The 17,294-nt window shown below is 39.0% G+C and overlaps 1 protein-coding gene across 5 annotated transcripts in view; it reads left to right on the forward strand.

Moving 5' to 3' along the window:
- The window catches only part of UVRAG (UV radiation resistance associated), a 279,747-nt gene that overhangs the window by 139,026 nt on the left and 123,427 nt on the right, over nucleotides 1–17,294 (forward strand). For all 5 annotated transcript variants that reach the window (XM_045181850.3, XM_053924302.2, XM_024572534.3 and 2 more), the window contains 3 exons: nucleotides 9,157–9,241; nucleotides 10,886–10,973; nucleotides 11,923–11,983. In XM_045181850.3, the coding sequence (XP_045037785.2) occupies nucleotides 9,157–9,241; nucleotides 10,886–10,973; nucleotides 11,923–11,983 (234 nt within the window). The remainder of the gene's footprint in view (nucleotides 1–9,156; nucleotides 9,242–10,885; nucleotides 10,974–11,922; nucleotides 11,984–17,294) is intronic.

Below are 17,294 nucleotides of genomic sequence, written 5' to 3' on the forward strand. Positions count from 1 at the left end.
CGAGGTGGGGGAGACGGTAGGACTTTCCAGGTAAAGGGAACACTTTATTAGGAGACATGGAAGTACACTGCAGAGTTGCAGGTAATTTCAGTAAAACTTCAACTAAGGAGACATTTGAGTCAAGGTCCATAGGATCTAGAGAGCTAACGAATTACCTAATTATAAGGGAAGTTTATGTTGAAAGATGCGAAGATCTGTTTAAATAAGCAAGTTTTTCAAAGACAAAAAGTAGGTAGGGCTGTTTTCATGATTACAATATAAAATGGAGTTATCCCTGGCTGGGTATCTCAGTGGGTTAGAGTGTTGTCCTGATACACCAAGGTTGTGGGTTTGATCCCCAGCCAGGGCACATACAAGAATCAACCAATGAATACATAAATAAGTTGCACAACAAATCGATGTTTCTCTCTCAAATCAATAAAATTAAAAAATAAATAACATGTACATGAGATGTACATTTTAGAAAATTCTCTTTGAGGAGTTGAGGGTAGAGAATTTTCATTTAGGGAGTTATTACAGTAATCTAAGAAATACAATTAAAATCTAAACAGAACAGGAATGTAAAGGGAGGAGGGAGTGTATATGGGTACAAAAGATACTTAGATAATAGACTGTGGGAGACCATTTTTACACAGATTGCTCAGAAAAGGTTTGCTTGAGGAGCTCCGTCTTACAAGATAAGGATTTCTGGAGTACCACCTGAGGGAACAGAAGTAAAAAGGCCTGAACATAGGAAGGACCTGGACTGTAGAATAGGAAAGAGGCCACTGTCCCTGGAACATAATTTGTTAGGAAGAACATAGTATGAGGTGGGGCTGGGATGAGAAGGAATTCAGAATATAAAAGAATATAGTTGCTTTATCCATTGGCCAGGAGGAGAAGGCTGAGAAAGTGGCGCAGGCGCAGATGAGTTTACATATGAGGTAGTGAGTGGGACTGTGACAGAATCCTATTGTTTCAGGGTAGTATGAGCTAAGGTAATTATATATTGGATTCAGGGGAGGTTGAAGGATTTGGGGTAATGTACGGCATAGTCCTCTCTGGGTGGGAAAGCAAACTAATGAGGAAATTATAGAATTTCTGGATGGTGTGCTTATTTGTGCTTTGTGGTTATTACTTTTAAAGCAAAATCAGTCATGTCAGTTAAATAATTTTCTCCACCCACTTGGAGCTTCATGGGGGTAGGTTGAGAGGCAAACATTGAATAAAAGTGAAATTATCCCCACTTTATAGATGAGGAAAATGAAGTTCAGAGAAGTTGAGACTGGTCTAGAGCCCTGAAAGTAGCATAGGAAGGATTTTAACCCAAATCTTTCTGATTTCCTAAGCTGCTGGCTTTTCAGTACAGTGCACTGCGTCCCATAGGCTCGGCCTGTTACGTTTAAGCACTGAAATTAGATCTGACCTTTATAGCTGTCAAGCCAATTGTGTAGAGTTATGCAGAGTGTCATTTGCTTCTCATTCCTGTTATAAGGAAGTGCGTATATCAGTCCTTTAGGGAGAAAAAAATCTTCTCTTGGCACTAAATTCTGAGAGGAATTTAGCATGTAGTTTTTTATGTGCTAGATATTAAATATCATAGTAAAATACAGTCAATTGTAATTTTGCAAAAGTTGCAATAAGAAATATCTATTAACCCTTGAGAAAGGCAACATCATAAATCATAGAACAGAAAAGACATTTCTGCAGGGGGGGAAACTAAAATAGTTGAAGTATATTGCTTTTTGGTCATCTGACTTGATGTAGAAAATGCAGAGGAAGACCATTTATTGGTTTTAACCATAATTTTTGACAGGGGCTGGCCATTGGCCAGTCTGAGACCAAACTCTCTGGTTAGAGAGGCTATAGAGACTGTATTTTGTTTTGTTGATGGAAACAAAGTTCGTATCTCCTAGCTTTAGATTTACAGGAGACAGCGTTGGTGTTGGTTATTAAAATTAAAGTGCTTGACTTCAGTTCTCGCTGAACAGAGAGGCCGTCTTAACAGAGTGGAACATTGGTGTATGCAGGGCCAGGCATTTCAGAAAGCAATTTTGGAACATTGTAAAAGAGACATGCATTTTCTTTCCCTTCCCCAATGGCCCACTGATATAATAGTAAAGAAATGTGCATAAAGAATAAATCTATGGTGATGGTGAGAATAAAAGAAGGTGTCATCAGAGCAGCAAAGATTTTGACCCAGGTCTCAGTGACACAAAGTAGATAGGACTGTGCTGGGGAACAGCTAGAGCAGAGGAAAGCCGCGCCTAGAACACACGTGGGGAAGGCCGCAGTGGGGCTTTCCGGTGGGGCTCTCAGAGGCCTCAGCCTAAAATTGAGGAGGAATGGTGGAGCAATAATTAGAGAAGCGGGACGTACTGCACCATTCTCTGTCCTCTAGGAATTTAGAGTAACCTCCCTATAACATTCGTTCCTATTGCCTTCTAAACGCGATGGATTCTTGACCTGGTGAGGTCCCATGGTGTGAGTGTTTGGCCTAGAAAGGTGGAGCACAGCCTGGCTGTAGACATTTACAACCCACCCAGCGGGAAAGCATGAAAGGCAGCTCTACTTAAGAGTGAAATAACCTAAATTTATACAATCCCAAAGTAAAGTTCTCTCATTTGACAGTTGTGATGATTTAAAGTAAAGGTTCGACACTCTCTCAACATACATACTCTGAAGGAAAGCTGGTTGTTAACAGGACCTGCCCACTTACACTGAGCTGGCGCTCAGGGGTGAAACCTTTTATATAAATCTTTATAGTGACAAAGGAAAGCTGCATTACCTACACTATTCAATCTAATCATGTGTGAATGGGTTTGAATCATATGTTTGAGGGAAGCAGTATGAATGGGAACAAATTGAACAAACAAACGCTGACCCAAAACAAAATACAGAGATCAGAGAACAGTTTTAAAACCCTCAAATTAATATCCTCAGATTTGATTTCCAGCCTCTGCCTAGGATGTCGAAAGGTGTGAGGAGCTTCACTTCTACCCTAATAACAAGAGAAAGCTGAATGACGTACAAAATCTTAACTCTTCTTGAATCCATCAGAGAACTAAGATTGCTGGGCAACCAAGTTAACTGATAGGTACGGAAAGATGGGCATCTCTAAGTAGAGGCAGGATGTGAGGACTGGTTCACCAGTGGTAGAGCATGGGGAGAAACTGGGGACACGGTGTAAAAGGTAGAATGATTCAGCTATAGTTTTTAACAAATTGCTGGTCCCTGTTGTGGGCTACTGTGAGACTGTAGCAGTTCACACCTGCTCTCAGTTTATTCTGCGTGGGCCTCACTCACCTGTTCACAACGAAGACTAGAGGCAGGGCGGAAGATTGTGTAAAGTCTCCCTTGGTGCTGTAGGTCTAGGGGAGAGAAGTGGATGCTGTTGCAAGAAAGGCCTACCCTCCTTCCCTAAGAACAAAAGCATTAGGCCTCTGGGGAAGAGCCTGCAAACCCTGCAGTCCCCAGGGCATAGGTGAAAACCTTTTGCGACTGCCAGAAGAAAAAGTAAAAAACCACTGCCCTAGGGGATGGGACAGAAAGTGTGTTGGACCTCGACTATTAGAAATCTCCTATCCTTAGGGGAAGGAGAGTATTACTGAGAAAGTCCTACCTTCATAGACAGGGACACAAGGTAAGCCTGGCTCAATCAGGAAAGCAGAGATACTCTCTACCCTACTCCCCAACCAGGCTAGAAAGCACAAAATAACAAGCCACAGTAGTTAACTGCTAGAGGAGGGGCAAGAGCATGGTGAGACAGCCTTACTTAGGTGCAGGTTCACAGGGAATACCTGCATCAGAGGATAGGATAGCATCATTGAAGAAAGAAAGCCTACAGCGAACCATCTCTACCACCACCACTGCTACAAAAAGGAAAAGTTAGAGGAAATTTGAAGGTTATGGTTCACTCAAGGAAACCATGGCAGCAACACAACCCAAATACAGCTCAGTTCTGATTCTGTGGACTCAACCCCTAAATTAAAAGAAGAAAAAGCTTACCCTTCTCTTTGTTGCCCTGAAAATGCTGTTCAGGATTCAATCTAAAGTTTTGAGACAAAATAAACAAAACAGAAAACCATCACTACTACCTTTACCTTTTCCACCACCAGCCACCAACAAAACGTTGTCAAGAGAAGAAATGAACAGAAAAAGACTCAGTAATGGCTCGGGTGTTGGGACTATCAGAGAGGGAATTTAACGTAACTATGATTAATGTGCTTCAGGTGTTTGTGTAAATGTGGCTGGTTTACACAAATATATGGTCAGCTGAGAGATGAAAACTATAAGAAAGAGTCTACTGGACATACTATACATAATAAAACACCGTACCGGGGATAAAGAATGCTTTTGACAGGTTCATCAGCAGATTTGACACGACTGTGGAAAGAATCATTGAACTTGAAGATGGGTCACAGAAATTACCTGAACTTAAGCTCAGAGTGACTCTTCCAGATAAAACTAAGATAATTCATTGTCAACACTCCTACATCTCAAGAAATGTGCAAGGAGACTCTCCAGCAGAAGGAAAGTGATACCAGACAGAAACATGGCTCCCCACACACAGAATGAGATCCCTGGAAGTGGTTGAAATGAAGGTATTAGAAAGCCATTTTTTCTTATTTTCGTTGCTCTAAAAGACAATTGGCTTTTTAATATACAAATAGCAATGTTTTGGGGTTATTAACATGCAAAAAGTAAAATATGTGAAGAATTTTAAGAGTGGGGAAGGGAAGAATTGGGGTACTATTTTCATGTTTTTATATTCTACATGAATTGTATAATATTATTTGAAGGTAGACTTTATTTTTTTAAAGATTTTATTTATTTATTTTAGAGAGGGGAAGGGAGGGAGAAAGAGAGGGAGAGAAACATCAATGTGTGGTTGCCTCTCATGCGCCCCTTGTTGGGACCTGGCCTGCAACCCAGGTATGTGCCCCGACTGGGAATCAAACCAGTGACCCTTTGGTTTGCAGGCCAGTACTCAATCCACTGAGCCACACCAGCCAGGGTGAAGGTAGACTTTATTAATTAAAGTGATATACTCTAAACTCTGGAGCAACCCCTGAAAAATTTCAGATGGAGTTGAGAATAAGCCAATAGGAAGGAAGAGGGAATCATAAAAAAAAATCCAAAACATAAAAAGAGGGATAAAGGAACAGCGAATAGGTGGAACACGTAGACAACAACTAGCAAAACAGTAGGCTTTAACCTAAACCTATCAATGACTATATTAAGTGTAAATGGTCTAAATACGTCAATTAAAAAATAGAGATTGTTCAGATTTTGTATGGGGAAAAAAAGGCTTAACTAAATGCTATTGACAAGAAACCCACGTTTAATACAAAGACTTAGGTAGATTAAAGGTAGAAGAATGGAAAAAGTAGAGTGCCGATACTAAGCAAAAGAAGGCTGGGCGGCTACATCCAGGGAGGGGCAAATGTAGGTTTACAGTCGTGAATATGCAAAACAGTTTATTCTTGTATTATTATTTATTATTGTATTATTTTTCATGTGAACAACTATAAACCTACTTTTGCCTCAACCTGTAAATATCAGGCACCGTAGCCTTCTGAATAGAGTATTACCTACAATAAAGATGGATATCACAATATCGTGAATAGATCGGCTCATCAAAAGACGTAACAATTCTAAATGTGTATGAATATAACAGTAGGATATATATGTATATATGTATACACCCCACATTCATATGTATACATACATGTATACACACATGTATACATACATGTGTGTATACATGTGTGTGTACACACACATATGGGTATATATATATATATATATATATATATATATATCAAACACTAATAGAGCTGAAAGGAGAAATAGCCAAATCCACAAGCATAGCTGAAGCACAGCATTCATCTCAGTAATACGTAGAATCAGTAGAGAGAAAATCAATAAGGATAGAAGACCTTAATAGCACTACCAACTAACTTGACCTAATTGGCAGTATACCACTCCACTGAATACCAGCAGAATATACTTCTTTTTTTCAAGTACATGGGAACATTCAGTTAGGTCACTTTTTGTATAATAAAACAAGTACAGAAGAATCAGAATAATACAAAGTATGGCCCCTCACCAAAACAGAAATAGACTAGAAATCACTTCATAGAAAAATACCTGAAAAATTCCAAGTATTTGGAAATCTACAACGAACACATCTATATAAATCATGGGTCAAAGAACAAATAACAAGGAAAATTGGAAAATCTTTTGAACTGAATGAAAGTAAAAATATAACATCAACATTTGAAGGGATTCAAATTTAGGAGGAAATTTATATTATTTGATGCTTACAATAGAAAAGAAGAAAGGTCTTCAATCAATAATCTAACTGTGTATTTTAACAACTGGAAAAGAAGAGCAAATTAAATCCAAATCAAACAGGAAGAAAATAAACAAGGGCAGAAATCATTGAAATCACAAACAAAAAAAAAAGAGTAAAGACTATCAATGAAACCAAAAGGTGTTCATTGAAAAGATCAATAAAATTGACAAGCCTTTAGCCAAACAAAAAGAGAAAGCACAAACTACCAACGTCAGGAATGGGAGAGGAAACAGCACTACAGATCCTACAGAAATTAAAGTGATAAATAATATTTTGAATAACACATGGTAGCATATCAGAAGGACACTGGGAGAAGGCTGGCGAGAGTTCCACTGACCAAGTCTAGGACCACTTGAGCACCAAAATAATTCTATAAAGTAATGAATTATAGATCATTGAAAATTAAAATGGAGCTTATGGTTCTGTATTGATAATAGATTGCTAATATCAGGGAGGAGGGAGGTCTCTTGCTTAGAGAAGAATGCTGAGTGGTGACCGATAAACATGGAGGAAGTACTGGAGTTGGAATGTTATTACTTTGCAACCATAGTAAAGATTGATTCCAAAGAGAGGACACCAATCAATGCTACATTTGGGTAGACATTTAGATGAGGAGCAGGACATACGCATGGTCTTCAAGATGGACGTCAGTGGTATGTGATGTCCTTAGAAGTACACGACACCAATCAGGGAGCGTTCAGGCTGGGGGTGTGTAACCTGAACAGCATCTGAGGAGACTGAGTACACCATGGCCTCATTATGATCATTCTCCTCATGATGTGACTTGTGGAATTTAGGTTAAGTTCTCTGAAGCATCTGCAAATACTTTGCTCTTCTCTTTGTGAGTCCAGCGGAATCAAACTCACTCAGTTTTGCACCAGAGCCCACCTGTAACCAGTGAGGTGTATTACCTTTTGACAGAAATGAAGCTGACGTGTTTTGGAGAGATGGTGCCAATGTGCATCCTAAAGCCTGTGGAAAGCCATAGCCTCTCAGGTGACACCGCTTTCTGGGTTTGGATCTACTCTTTAACTTCCTGTTTAGAAGTCATCTCAGACTTAGAGAAAAGTTGGAAGAATAAGAAGAGTGCAGTGATCACCTATGTTCATCCAGATTTACCTATTGGTAGCATTTTACCTTGTATGTTAGCTGGCTAATATATTTTAAAAATTAAATTTTTCTTTCTTCACTCTACAAGGGTATTTTCTCCCTGCTCTCTCTTTTGGTTATGTGATACATTCTAGAGAGTCTTCAAAACTGAGGAGGATATATACGATTGCATTGGAAGCCCAGATCTGTCTTGCCCCTACGTGTGGTTTCGTCAGCAGTGTTACAGTCGAGGCAGCCTAATGTATCTGTGAATGACAATACTGAGGATTTCTGTAGTGGTACAAGAATTTGTGTGCATTCTGGTAAAAAGTATGTGTTGTAGGGGGTGGAGGTTGTCAAATGCCTTCTGAATTCATTGGGGGTGAAGATTTGGGGAAGAATTATACTGGGGCTAAAGAAGATAAGTGGCATTCCTTGATTAAGTTTTATTTTAGAGACAGAGCTGGCCATTTAAGTACAGTTGAGAAAGGAGAGCAGGGTGCTTAGAACTCTGTTGATGAAATTACTCAGTTCGGTAAATTTAGTGCTAACATGCAAGCTCCTTTGGTCAATTCATCTACTTGCTTCTCCCTACAGGAGATGTGCAGTAGAGTTTAGGGCACCTTTTTCTATTGGATCCCAGTTCATTAAACTTAACACCTTTGTAGGATCTAGAACTTAGTGTATCAGGGCCTAAGACTGCTTCTCTGTGCTTCAGGGCTGCAGCGTCAAGAATGTAAGACTCTCACTTTCTTAGAGTAGAAAGCTGTAAAAGGATTTTATGATCACAAAACTAGAAATGGAAGTTCCAAAACTTGATATAAATACACAAATCAGGCCTATTAACACAAATATTAATCATTGCAGTGCTAAAGCAAACACTTAAAGGAAATTAAATGTCCTGTAATGGGATTAAGCTCTGGCATATCAGAATGCGGAATATTCACATAATTCACATCCATGGAGTTGAATTTTATACAACCCTTAAACATTATAACTCAGACTACCTGTCAACATGTAAAAATGCTTGTGACATAATGTGGAAAAACCAGAATATACATTTCTTGCATACTGTGATTGTAACCAAAGCTACTTATACTTACGAATAAGGTAAAAGCACATAAAAAACGATGTGAACTGTGTTGTAGTAGTTGAATACAAGTAATTTTTCCTGCTCTACTTTTTATATTTTTAGTAATGTTGCTCTACAGCATTTTTGGCTGAACAGAAATTAACCCCTTTTTTAAACAGTGAACTTTATCTGTTAGAGCAGTTTTAGGGTCACAGCAAAACTGGCCCCAACATGTGTACAGCCTCCCAGTGTCAGCACCCCCCACCAGAGATGTGCGTTTGTTACAATTGAGGAGCCTCTGGTGAATCATCGTTCACATGCAGAGACCATAGCCAGTGTTTTAAAAAACAGAGTTGTTTGAATTATGAGCTCCCACCACAGTTTATTGGTCAGCAATCCAGAGCTCTGTCCGCAGGGAATCTTAGACTCTTCCTCTTTGACACCTGCTACAGGCTGGACTTTGGTAAACATCGAACCAATAGTTAAATTTATTCTACTTAATCCTCCTGGAAGACCTCTATACCCAAGCCACTTTGCCTTTTAGCCCTTTATTTCCCTCTCATAGGCAGGAGACTGGGCTGTGCCTGTTGGTGGTGATTGAGCATCTCTCTCTGCACTGTTACATCAGAAATTGTCTTCTTCCATCTCTCTCTAGGAAGTACATTTTCAGCTGAGCACCTTAAGCTTCAACTCCAGAAGGAATCCTTAACTGAGTTGAGGAAGGACTGTACAGCGAAAAGGTAAATGAAACTCAGAATAATTGTTGTGAGTGTTGGGTTTACTTTGAGGATAGGGTTTCGAAAACTAAGACTCTTTAAAAGTCGCTGTTACTAATTTATATTCCACACAGCTCAATGCCATATTCATTTTTTTCAACAAAGATTTATTAAGCACTTACTATGATTGTCATGTACAGCGCTAGAGGTAGTTCTTAGAGCTCGTGGTATATACTATAATCAGAAAGGAGAACACTGTTCTAGTTGTCAAGGCCGAGTACCAGGACGTGATATTTGAATTTTCTCCTCTTCTCGTCTTCCACATGTAGTGTAGTTCACCCTTTTTTTCCATCGGTAATTTCTTTAGATTTACTCCTCTGTAGTGTTAGCTCCTTTGAATTACCGCAACAGCTCCTAGATTATCTCTGTGACTCATTCTCTCAATCTTTCCAGTTTATCCTCCATGTTGCTATCAGATCTCTCCTCTTAAAACACTGTTTTTACCATATTTTTTTCTCTTCTTAAGAGCCCATGGTGGTGTTTTGCTTAACTTTCAAATAACCTTCAATAAATTGCCACTATACAGCTGTAGCTAATTTCAGCTACTCCACAACCTTCACTTAACAAATGCTAATGGTTTTTCTGCTTATTTTTTCCAGTACATGCTTAACTTCTTGCCTCCTCTGGTTTATTGCTCATCCTTATTTTTTTTTTTTTTCAGGGAAGTCATTTCATCCTATATTTTCTTTCAAAAGAACTTAGCAATTGCGGATTCAAAAACATTAGACCTTAGAAAGGACCTTGGATTTCATCTAGTCTAATCCTCTCACTTTGCAGAGAGGAAAGCAAGGCTGTGGGAAGTTACTCTTTGTCCAACTGCTAGGAAAACAGAACTGGATCCCTGATCATCTTTGGTGCCATTTACATTATATTATACAACTGCATTTATGTTCCATTTTGACCTGCCTCTTCTCCTAAATTCCTTTTTTTTTTTTCCTTAAAATTGTTAACACAGTTGAGCAGGTAATTTGTTCTGTAGGTATTTCGCCTGTTGTTTATGTTTCTTAAGTGGTTCAAGAAGTGCTGCATCATCTCATCCTACAGCTTTTTGCTTGTTGTTCTTTTCTTTTTCTAACATGGCAGCAGGGTTTTTTGAGGTAGTTACAACATGTAGGTGTAAGTGAAAAATAAGATACTTTTTTGAGGAACTACCATATGGATATTTCCTGAAATCAAATGGCATCAGATTAAGTGAGGCATTGGTTAGCTCACTGATCTTCTTTAAATCTTGTTTCCTTGTTTGTAAAATGGATATAATAATATCAACCTAATAGTGTTGTTATAATAATGAAGGAAAGTCATTTGTACAGCTTCTAGATACAGTGCAGTAGGAGGTGCTCAGTCAGTGAGGATCTGTGCCCTTTACACCTCTTACCCTGGTGCTGGGCCCGCACGCGGCAGGCCTTAGCATGCATCTAGTTAGCTGCCTTGCTGATATTTAGAGGTAGGTCAGGACTTAGGTTAGGTACCGTTCTCGCCTCTACTTCTAAGTTTCTGTGGCCCGCTGCAGACCATGTGATCCCTTTCCGTGTCAGTTACGTGGAAATAAATACTTGAAAGTATGTAAGCATATTCTTTAACAAATGCATTTTTTTCTCTCCTCATTAGAGAACTCTTCCTGAAGACGAATGCTCAGTTGACAATTCGCTGCAGGCAGTTACTGTCTGAGCTTTCGTACATTTACCCCATTGATTTGGTAAGTTTCACATTTTCTGAGAAAAAAGGTGTTTGGTTTTTTTTTTAAAGATTTCTATTTGAAATTTTGTCCCAAAGAAAAAACTCATTGCTCTAGTCTTAGTCACATGCTCTGTCATGGTTTCACTCGGGAGCTAATATCTGCTCTAAAAGTAGATTTAGACTTAGTTGGTATTACGTTCCACCATTTGATTTCTATACCAGTTTGTTGGAGGGATACACTCATGTTCATCTGAAAGAATGCCAAATTATTTTGGGTTTCTTTAGCATCTTTCCACTCCACCACATTATCAACCACAATCATTTCTGGTGCATAAATGCAGATACATGTGGTCTGCTTTAAAAATATAACCGCTGAGTGATTTATATTTATTAGTATTACTTCAGATATTCCTGTCAGGATGCTACGTGTTTTAATCTAGTTTCTTTGAGTAAATGCAAAAAGTAAAACTTTAATAAAGCTGATTAGACTGTTTCTTAGAGAACCAGATCTCCTAAATTTGATGTCTTTTTTTTAAATGAAAACACAAATTTTTAGTTTAAAAGACTAATTTTCTCAGAGGAAAGTTAATAGGATTTTAGGTTCCTCATAGAATTTTGATAATTCTATTTAAAATTTTTCATTTGTAGGTATGAATTAGTCAAAGGATATTTTTATGATAAAACTTTTACATGGCTTGTTGCTTAGATATGGTATGTTACAGAAATTTCAAGTATAGTATAGAAAATTACAGAAAAACTCAAGTGTATATAAATGTAGAGATAGTAGCATAATGAATCATCGTGGACTCATCATCCAGCTGCAACAGTTATGGTAATATTTTAAGTCTCAGACAGTATTATCTTCGAGTTAACAATTCAGCACCTGCTGAGTTCTTTGAGATTTGACTTAGCGTTTCTTTGCTTTACACATACAAAGAGTTAATTTGATTTTTTGGTTATCTTCACAGAATGATCATAAGGATTATTTTGTATGTGGTGTCAAGTTGCCCAATTCTGAGGACTTCCAAGGTATTTTATTTCTTTTTACTTCTGAAGATTTGGTGTCTATAGTGAGGATATGAGTATATGGCAGGGAAACAGAGGTATCTTGAAATGTTGGTTGCCCAGCTCTTTCCCCAGAAGGGTGTTTGACCCTTCTGTCCCTTCCCAGTTGTAAGTATGTAGAATCGGGTTCCATGATAGGAGACTTAAAGGAATATTTGGTCTAACCATGGAAAAAAACTATGGAACTTCATTTTTGAAATTTAAAAGAAAATAGTTTTTAAAAGGGCTTTAAGAAAATTAGACGGGGGGGTTCTTAAGAATACTAATAACCCCCCTGTCCTTTGTTAGATTCTCATGAAAAATATGTGTGTGGTTGGAAGCAGAACAACAAGCATTAATCTGTTCTGTTGTTATTTAGAAAATCATATTGCCACTAATGTGAAATATATTTGAAAATTTAATTGTGTGACATTCCCACTACAACAGATTAAACTTGTTGTTCTGTTATTTTCGTTCTCTTTTAATTAAAAAAATTATATTAAAGATATTATAGACTGTGATTCATAGTAATTGCTAAGTTTAAAACATTTTAATTTTCCTAGTCTCTTTACCAGGATGCCAAAGAAAACAACTTATTTTACTTGGCAATAAAAGTTTTTTTTTTTTTTTTTTTTTTTTTACTTTTTTGCAAAGTGAGTTTTTTCCCCCTTAGTCTAAACAATGCTTTGAGGCCTGTTAAATAGCTATATAGATTATTTTCAAAGATAGCATGTTATCTATTTGGGAAGAAGTTATTCAAGAATAGAGCATTACCAATTTTCCAATTTTGATTGGGGCTTTCTTCCAATTCCCTGTAAAGGAAATGTTCTTTATAGTCCTTTAACATTTAAGACTGTTTTAATTTACTGCCTCTACAGGCCTTTACAACAGCCCTTACAACAAGTAGCTGGGACGTGATAAAAGAAGAGTGATGAGACAGGAATGGGAAAACCTGTATTCACTCCGGGTGCACTTTCTAAAAACCATGTGATTTGGAGCAAGCCATCTAAACTTTGAGTTGCTTTCCTAACTAGTAGTATGAACACATTAATTCCTGTGCTATGCATTTTACGTGACTGCTGTGAAGATTACATCTACAAAGCGTGACATTTTGTCTTATCTTTAATCCTCACAAAAACAAAGGAAAGCATAAAGAAGGTGGTATAATCTCATTTTACAATGTGTAAATGAGCTATTTAGTGACCTGCCAGAGACCACAAGGCTAGGCAGTGATCTAGCTGGGATTTGTCTGGTGTTCGTTGTGCAGTGTTCCTTCGAGTCTCTGTAAGTCACGCGGATGTGCTTTAGCGTTGACTTCAGGTAAAGTTACGGTGTCTTAAAGCCCATGACACATCTTGTTCCTCATTCATCTATTTAACAAAGCTCCTGAGTACCTTGAGCCCTGTGCCAGGTTCCAGGGATACAGAACATTCATTCATTGAAAAAAATATTAATTGAGCCAGGCACTGTACTGAGTTTTGAAGATATGACAGTGGAAAAAACAAATATGTTCTCTCATTTCATGGAGCACATACAGCCTGTTGAGCCAATAACTAATACATAAGTATTTAATAAAAGAATATGCAATCATAAACAATCGGGGGACCTACTTTAGATAAAGCTGAGAACTGTCAGAGGAGAAACATCTGACAGAAAACGTGAAGGAAACAACTATACCACAGTTGTGGAGGAGCATTACTTCGAAGAGGGGACAGCAAGTAAAAAGGTCAGGATGGAGGAATGGGCTTGATGTATCTTTACAAAACTCATGGTGTTGGGGTCGTGGGAGAAAAGCCCTGTATTTTGGGCAGTCATGTAACCTCTCAGAGCTTAATTTCTTCACCTGTAAAATGAGGTAATATCTACACCTCCAATTCATTGTGATGATCGAATGAGATAACATTTGAAAATGCTTTTCATATAAAAGGCGCTCGTATAAATGTCATTGAAATTAGTTGCAAGAGAGAGGAAGGAAAGGAAGGAAAGGAGGAGGGAGGGGAGGAAAGAAGGACAGGAAAGAGCAGACCAGGCTGTGTGTCCGGGGCACAGTGAGCAAGAGGAAGGGTTGTGTTGGAGGAGGTAGGAAAGGTCAGCCAAGGCTGTGAGGCCACTGTCGGAGTTTACATTTTATTCTCAGTCGAGTGGGAAACTCCTGAAAGACTTCAAGACGGGGGATGATGTGAGCTGACTGATGTTTTTAAAAGTTACTCTGGCTACTAAATACAGAATGCTTGGAAGGGAGGCAGTGAGCGAAGCAGGGGTCTCAGTCCCGGTGAACTGCCACCTTAATCCACTCTGGATGTTTCTTGATTCTGGTTTTGTTCTCTTTGAAGTTGTGTGTTTCCTAGTTTTTTATAGCTTTTATCAGCTACCTGTGCTTTGTGTATACCCAGCATGCTGAATAAATTCTTCGTACTCTTTAAGAAGAAAGTTCAGCTTTTTAGTGCAGTTGCTGAAAAGTGAAATGGGAGATAAAATGAAATAAATGTTTACTTTTACTCTAGGCCCCATCCCTCATGACTCCTAGGAACCAGACACTTTAGGTTGCACCTGGGGTAGCACTGCGTTCGGCAAGGCCTCCCGTACACTCAGTGTGCCGAGTGCACTAAGTGTGCCGAGTCCCGGTGTGTGTCCCCGTTGTGTGTCCCCCCTCCTCCCCACCAGGGGCGCAGGGCCCACAAAGATGATTAGGACATTGACCTTGCCTGGTGATGTTTCAGTCCTGGGAGGCCATCAAACCTGTAATCGAGCCAGCACGAAATATTGATTGAATTCATACTCTGTGTCAGGCACATAGACATTTATATCAGGTACAGGGGCTCAGAGAAGTGGGAGCAATCTGTTCTAGAAGGAGGGCATCGGGAAAGTCTTGTTAGCAAAGGTGATGGATGGTTGAGGTGTCTTACAAATGAAGCATTATTTCCCTGTTGAAAGAAGGGTAGGAGGACATTTTTAGATTGGGTGAGTAGAAATACACCATGAAATATCATGCACAGAGTCTCATGCACAGAATTGTGTTTATTAATTCTTCTGTGAGGCCAAGAATTACACTCCATTTTTGTTAAAGACAAGAAAATTGAGGCTCAGAGAGAGCAGTTCATTTTTCCAAAGATTCATACTAACCAGTGTCCGAACTCAAGTCGTCCCTGGTCAGCCTGATGTGAAGGTGCCTGTTATTCCCGTCACTGTGCAGTTTTCTCCCTTGTTTTGCATAGTTACCTCTTCTAGACTCCACACAGCTTTGTAGTGTTCTGTAGCAGATGCGTTCTCGGTGAGACTAGTGAAGGAATTCCGAACCGGTTATTCTGTGATATTAATGAGACCATGCTGGGCTATACTTCACATTGCATCGGGTAGTGACACTGTTTGGGAAACTTCTCCATAGTGGCCCAACATTTACGGCGCTCTTCTAAATGGGTGAGTTACTGTAGGAGTGGGTCAGAGAGACCTGGACACAAGGGGAGTAAGTTGTCTGATGAAGGGTATTCATTTGAGTTCCTTTGACGGAGACATTTCTTGAAAAAAGAATGTTTGTGTGTGTTTTTAAGTAATCCATAACACCAGAGCCTTTTGTGTTAATGAGACCCAGATTTCCTTCTGTGTCTGTATCCCTTTATGCAGGCATAATTGCTTGGAAAGGAGAGTCCATATGTCAAACAGTGTCTCATTGAGAACATGGAATGATTCCATAGATGCTGTGGCAATGATTAGAGTCTTAAGTATTTTATCCTGTCTGGATCAGTGGGTGCTTGGTTCCTTAACAAGTCAGCTGCCTCAGGCATTGGGAAGGCAGGATGGTAAGAGCTTTTAGATCACTTATTGTACTTGGATGCGTTTGAATATTAATGGTTTGTCCAGCATATAAGTCAAAGGGACATTTGAATTAATTTATAATGTTGTCATGGAGATTGTGTGTGTGTGGAATTTATTATCAAAGAAGTTACACAAAACCTGCAGCACTGAGCACCAACATTTAAAAAACAAGTCAGAAATATTTATCATAAGAAAAGTGCAGGTTTTTTGTTTTGTTTGAAGCCACTCAAAACATTGTTTTAATCAGGGTGTTGTGTTTTTTTTTAACATACCTGAGTCTTAACAGTTTATTCCTGTTCCTCTTTGAAACCTTTCACTCTGCCTCCAACTTCTCACCCACAAAACCCTCACCTGTGACCTTCCTGACCCCAGAACAACGTAAGGAACATGAACCTCTGCTCTGCATTAGGTGTTGGGGACGTCATTAATGCTTACTGGAAAAGTACACCCCAGAGAGCTGGGGCTTGGCTTTGGCAGGTAAAAAGTCTTTTAGATCTTGGAATGCTGGAAACCTTAAACCTTTTGGTTTTTTAGCTAAAGTGATTGGCAACAGAATGTGACATCTGAGGTTTTGTGGCCAGCAACAGCCATAATTAACCACATGAGCTCACATTTTCCCACTGGAGGTTCAGTGGTCTTGGGGTGATGAAAGTGACTTCCCTACCAGGAGGTGGTTTTCCTTTTGAGGATATTGGAATACCCTTGGGCCCTGTAATGCCTTACCCGTGGTCCCTTTAAAATGTTTTTTAATATAAAGCTTCAATATTGGAAACCCAACACCACGGTGTTTAACAGCAAGGCTGTGACTGAGCGCGACGGCCTGGAAGGGGAAACAACCCGGGGTTTTAATAGGTGGAACCAGGGGTCTTGTGGTGGAAACGATGATGAGTGTGAATAACTGGAATCAAAGCTGATTTCCAATATTATCCAGTTTCCAGTTTTTGCCATTTCTTTTTGGTTTTCGATTTATGTGTATAGGCTTCTCAGAGATACCTTTTCATCATTAAATATAAGCAAAATTGTTTTGAGCATTGAGAAGAGGTGATGTTATAAGACCAGTTTTTGTTCTTTTAGGAGATAGGTGGATGTAGGCTCAAAATACGCAAAATGTAGTTCTTTAGTATTACCCCTTTAGTAATGTGGAACAGCATAGATGCTTGAGTATTTAGCACTGGATAGATTTTTTTTTAAACATTTATAGTTTGCATTTGGCCTATTTGGGAGACTAATTAAGAGGCCTCCTCTTGCCTCTGTCAGGTCATGGAGGAAAGGCAAAGCTTAGTGTGAAGCACGTTCAGGAAAGTCCAAACCTAGAGTACTATCATCCTTCCTTACTCTAAGTCCTCTTCTTTCCCTTCCAAAGAAGGTTCTTAAAGACCAAGTCCTTGGGGTATTTTAAATTTGATAAGCCTTCCTCTTTACAGAAAGTAGGAGGCAAGATTCAGCGACCTCTGTTCCAGCTGTGACCCCAGGAATAGGTATT

This window comes from Desmodus rotundus, chromosome 5 (genome assembly GCF_022682495.2).
Source record: "Desmodus rotundus isolate HL8 chromosome 5, HLdesRot8A.1, whole genome shotgun sequence".
NCBI lineage: Eukaryota > Metazoa > Chordata > Mammalia > Chiroptera > Phyllostomidae > Desmodus > Desmodus rotundus.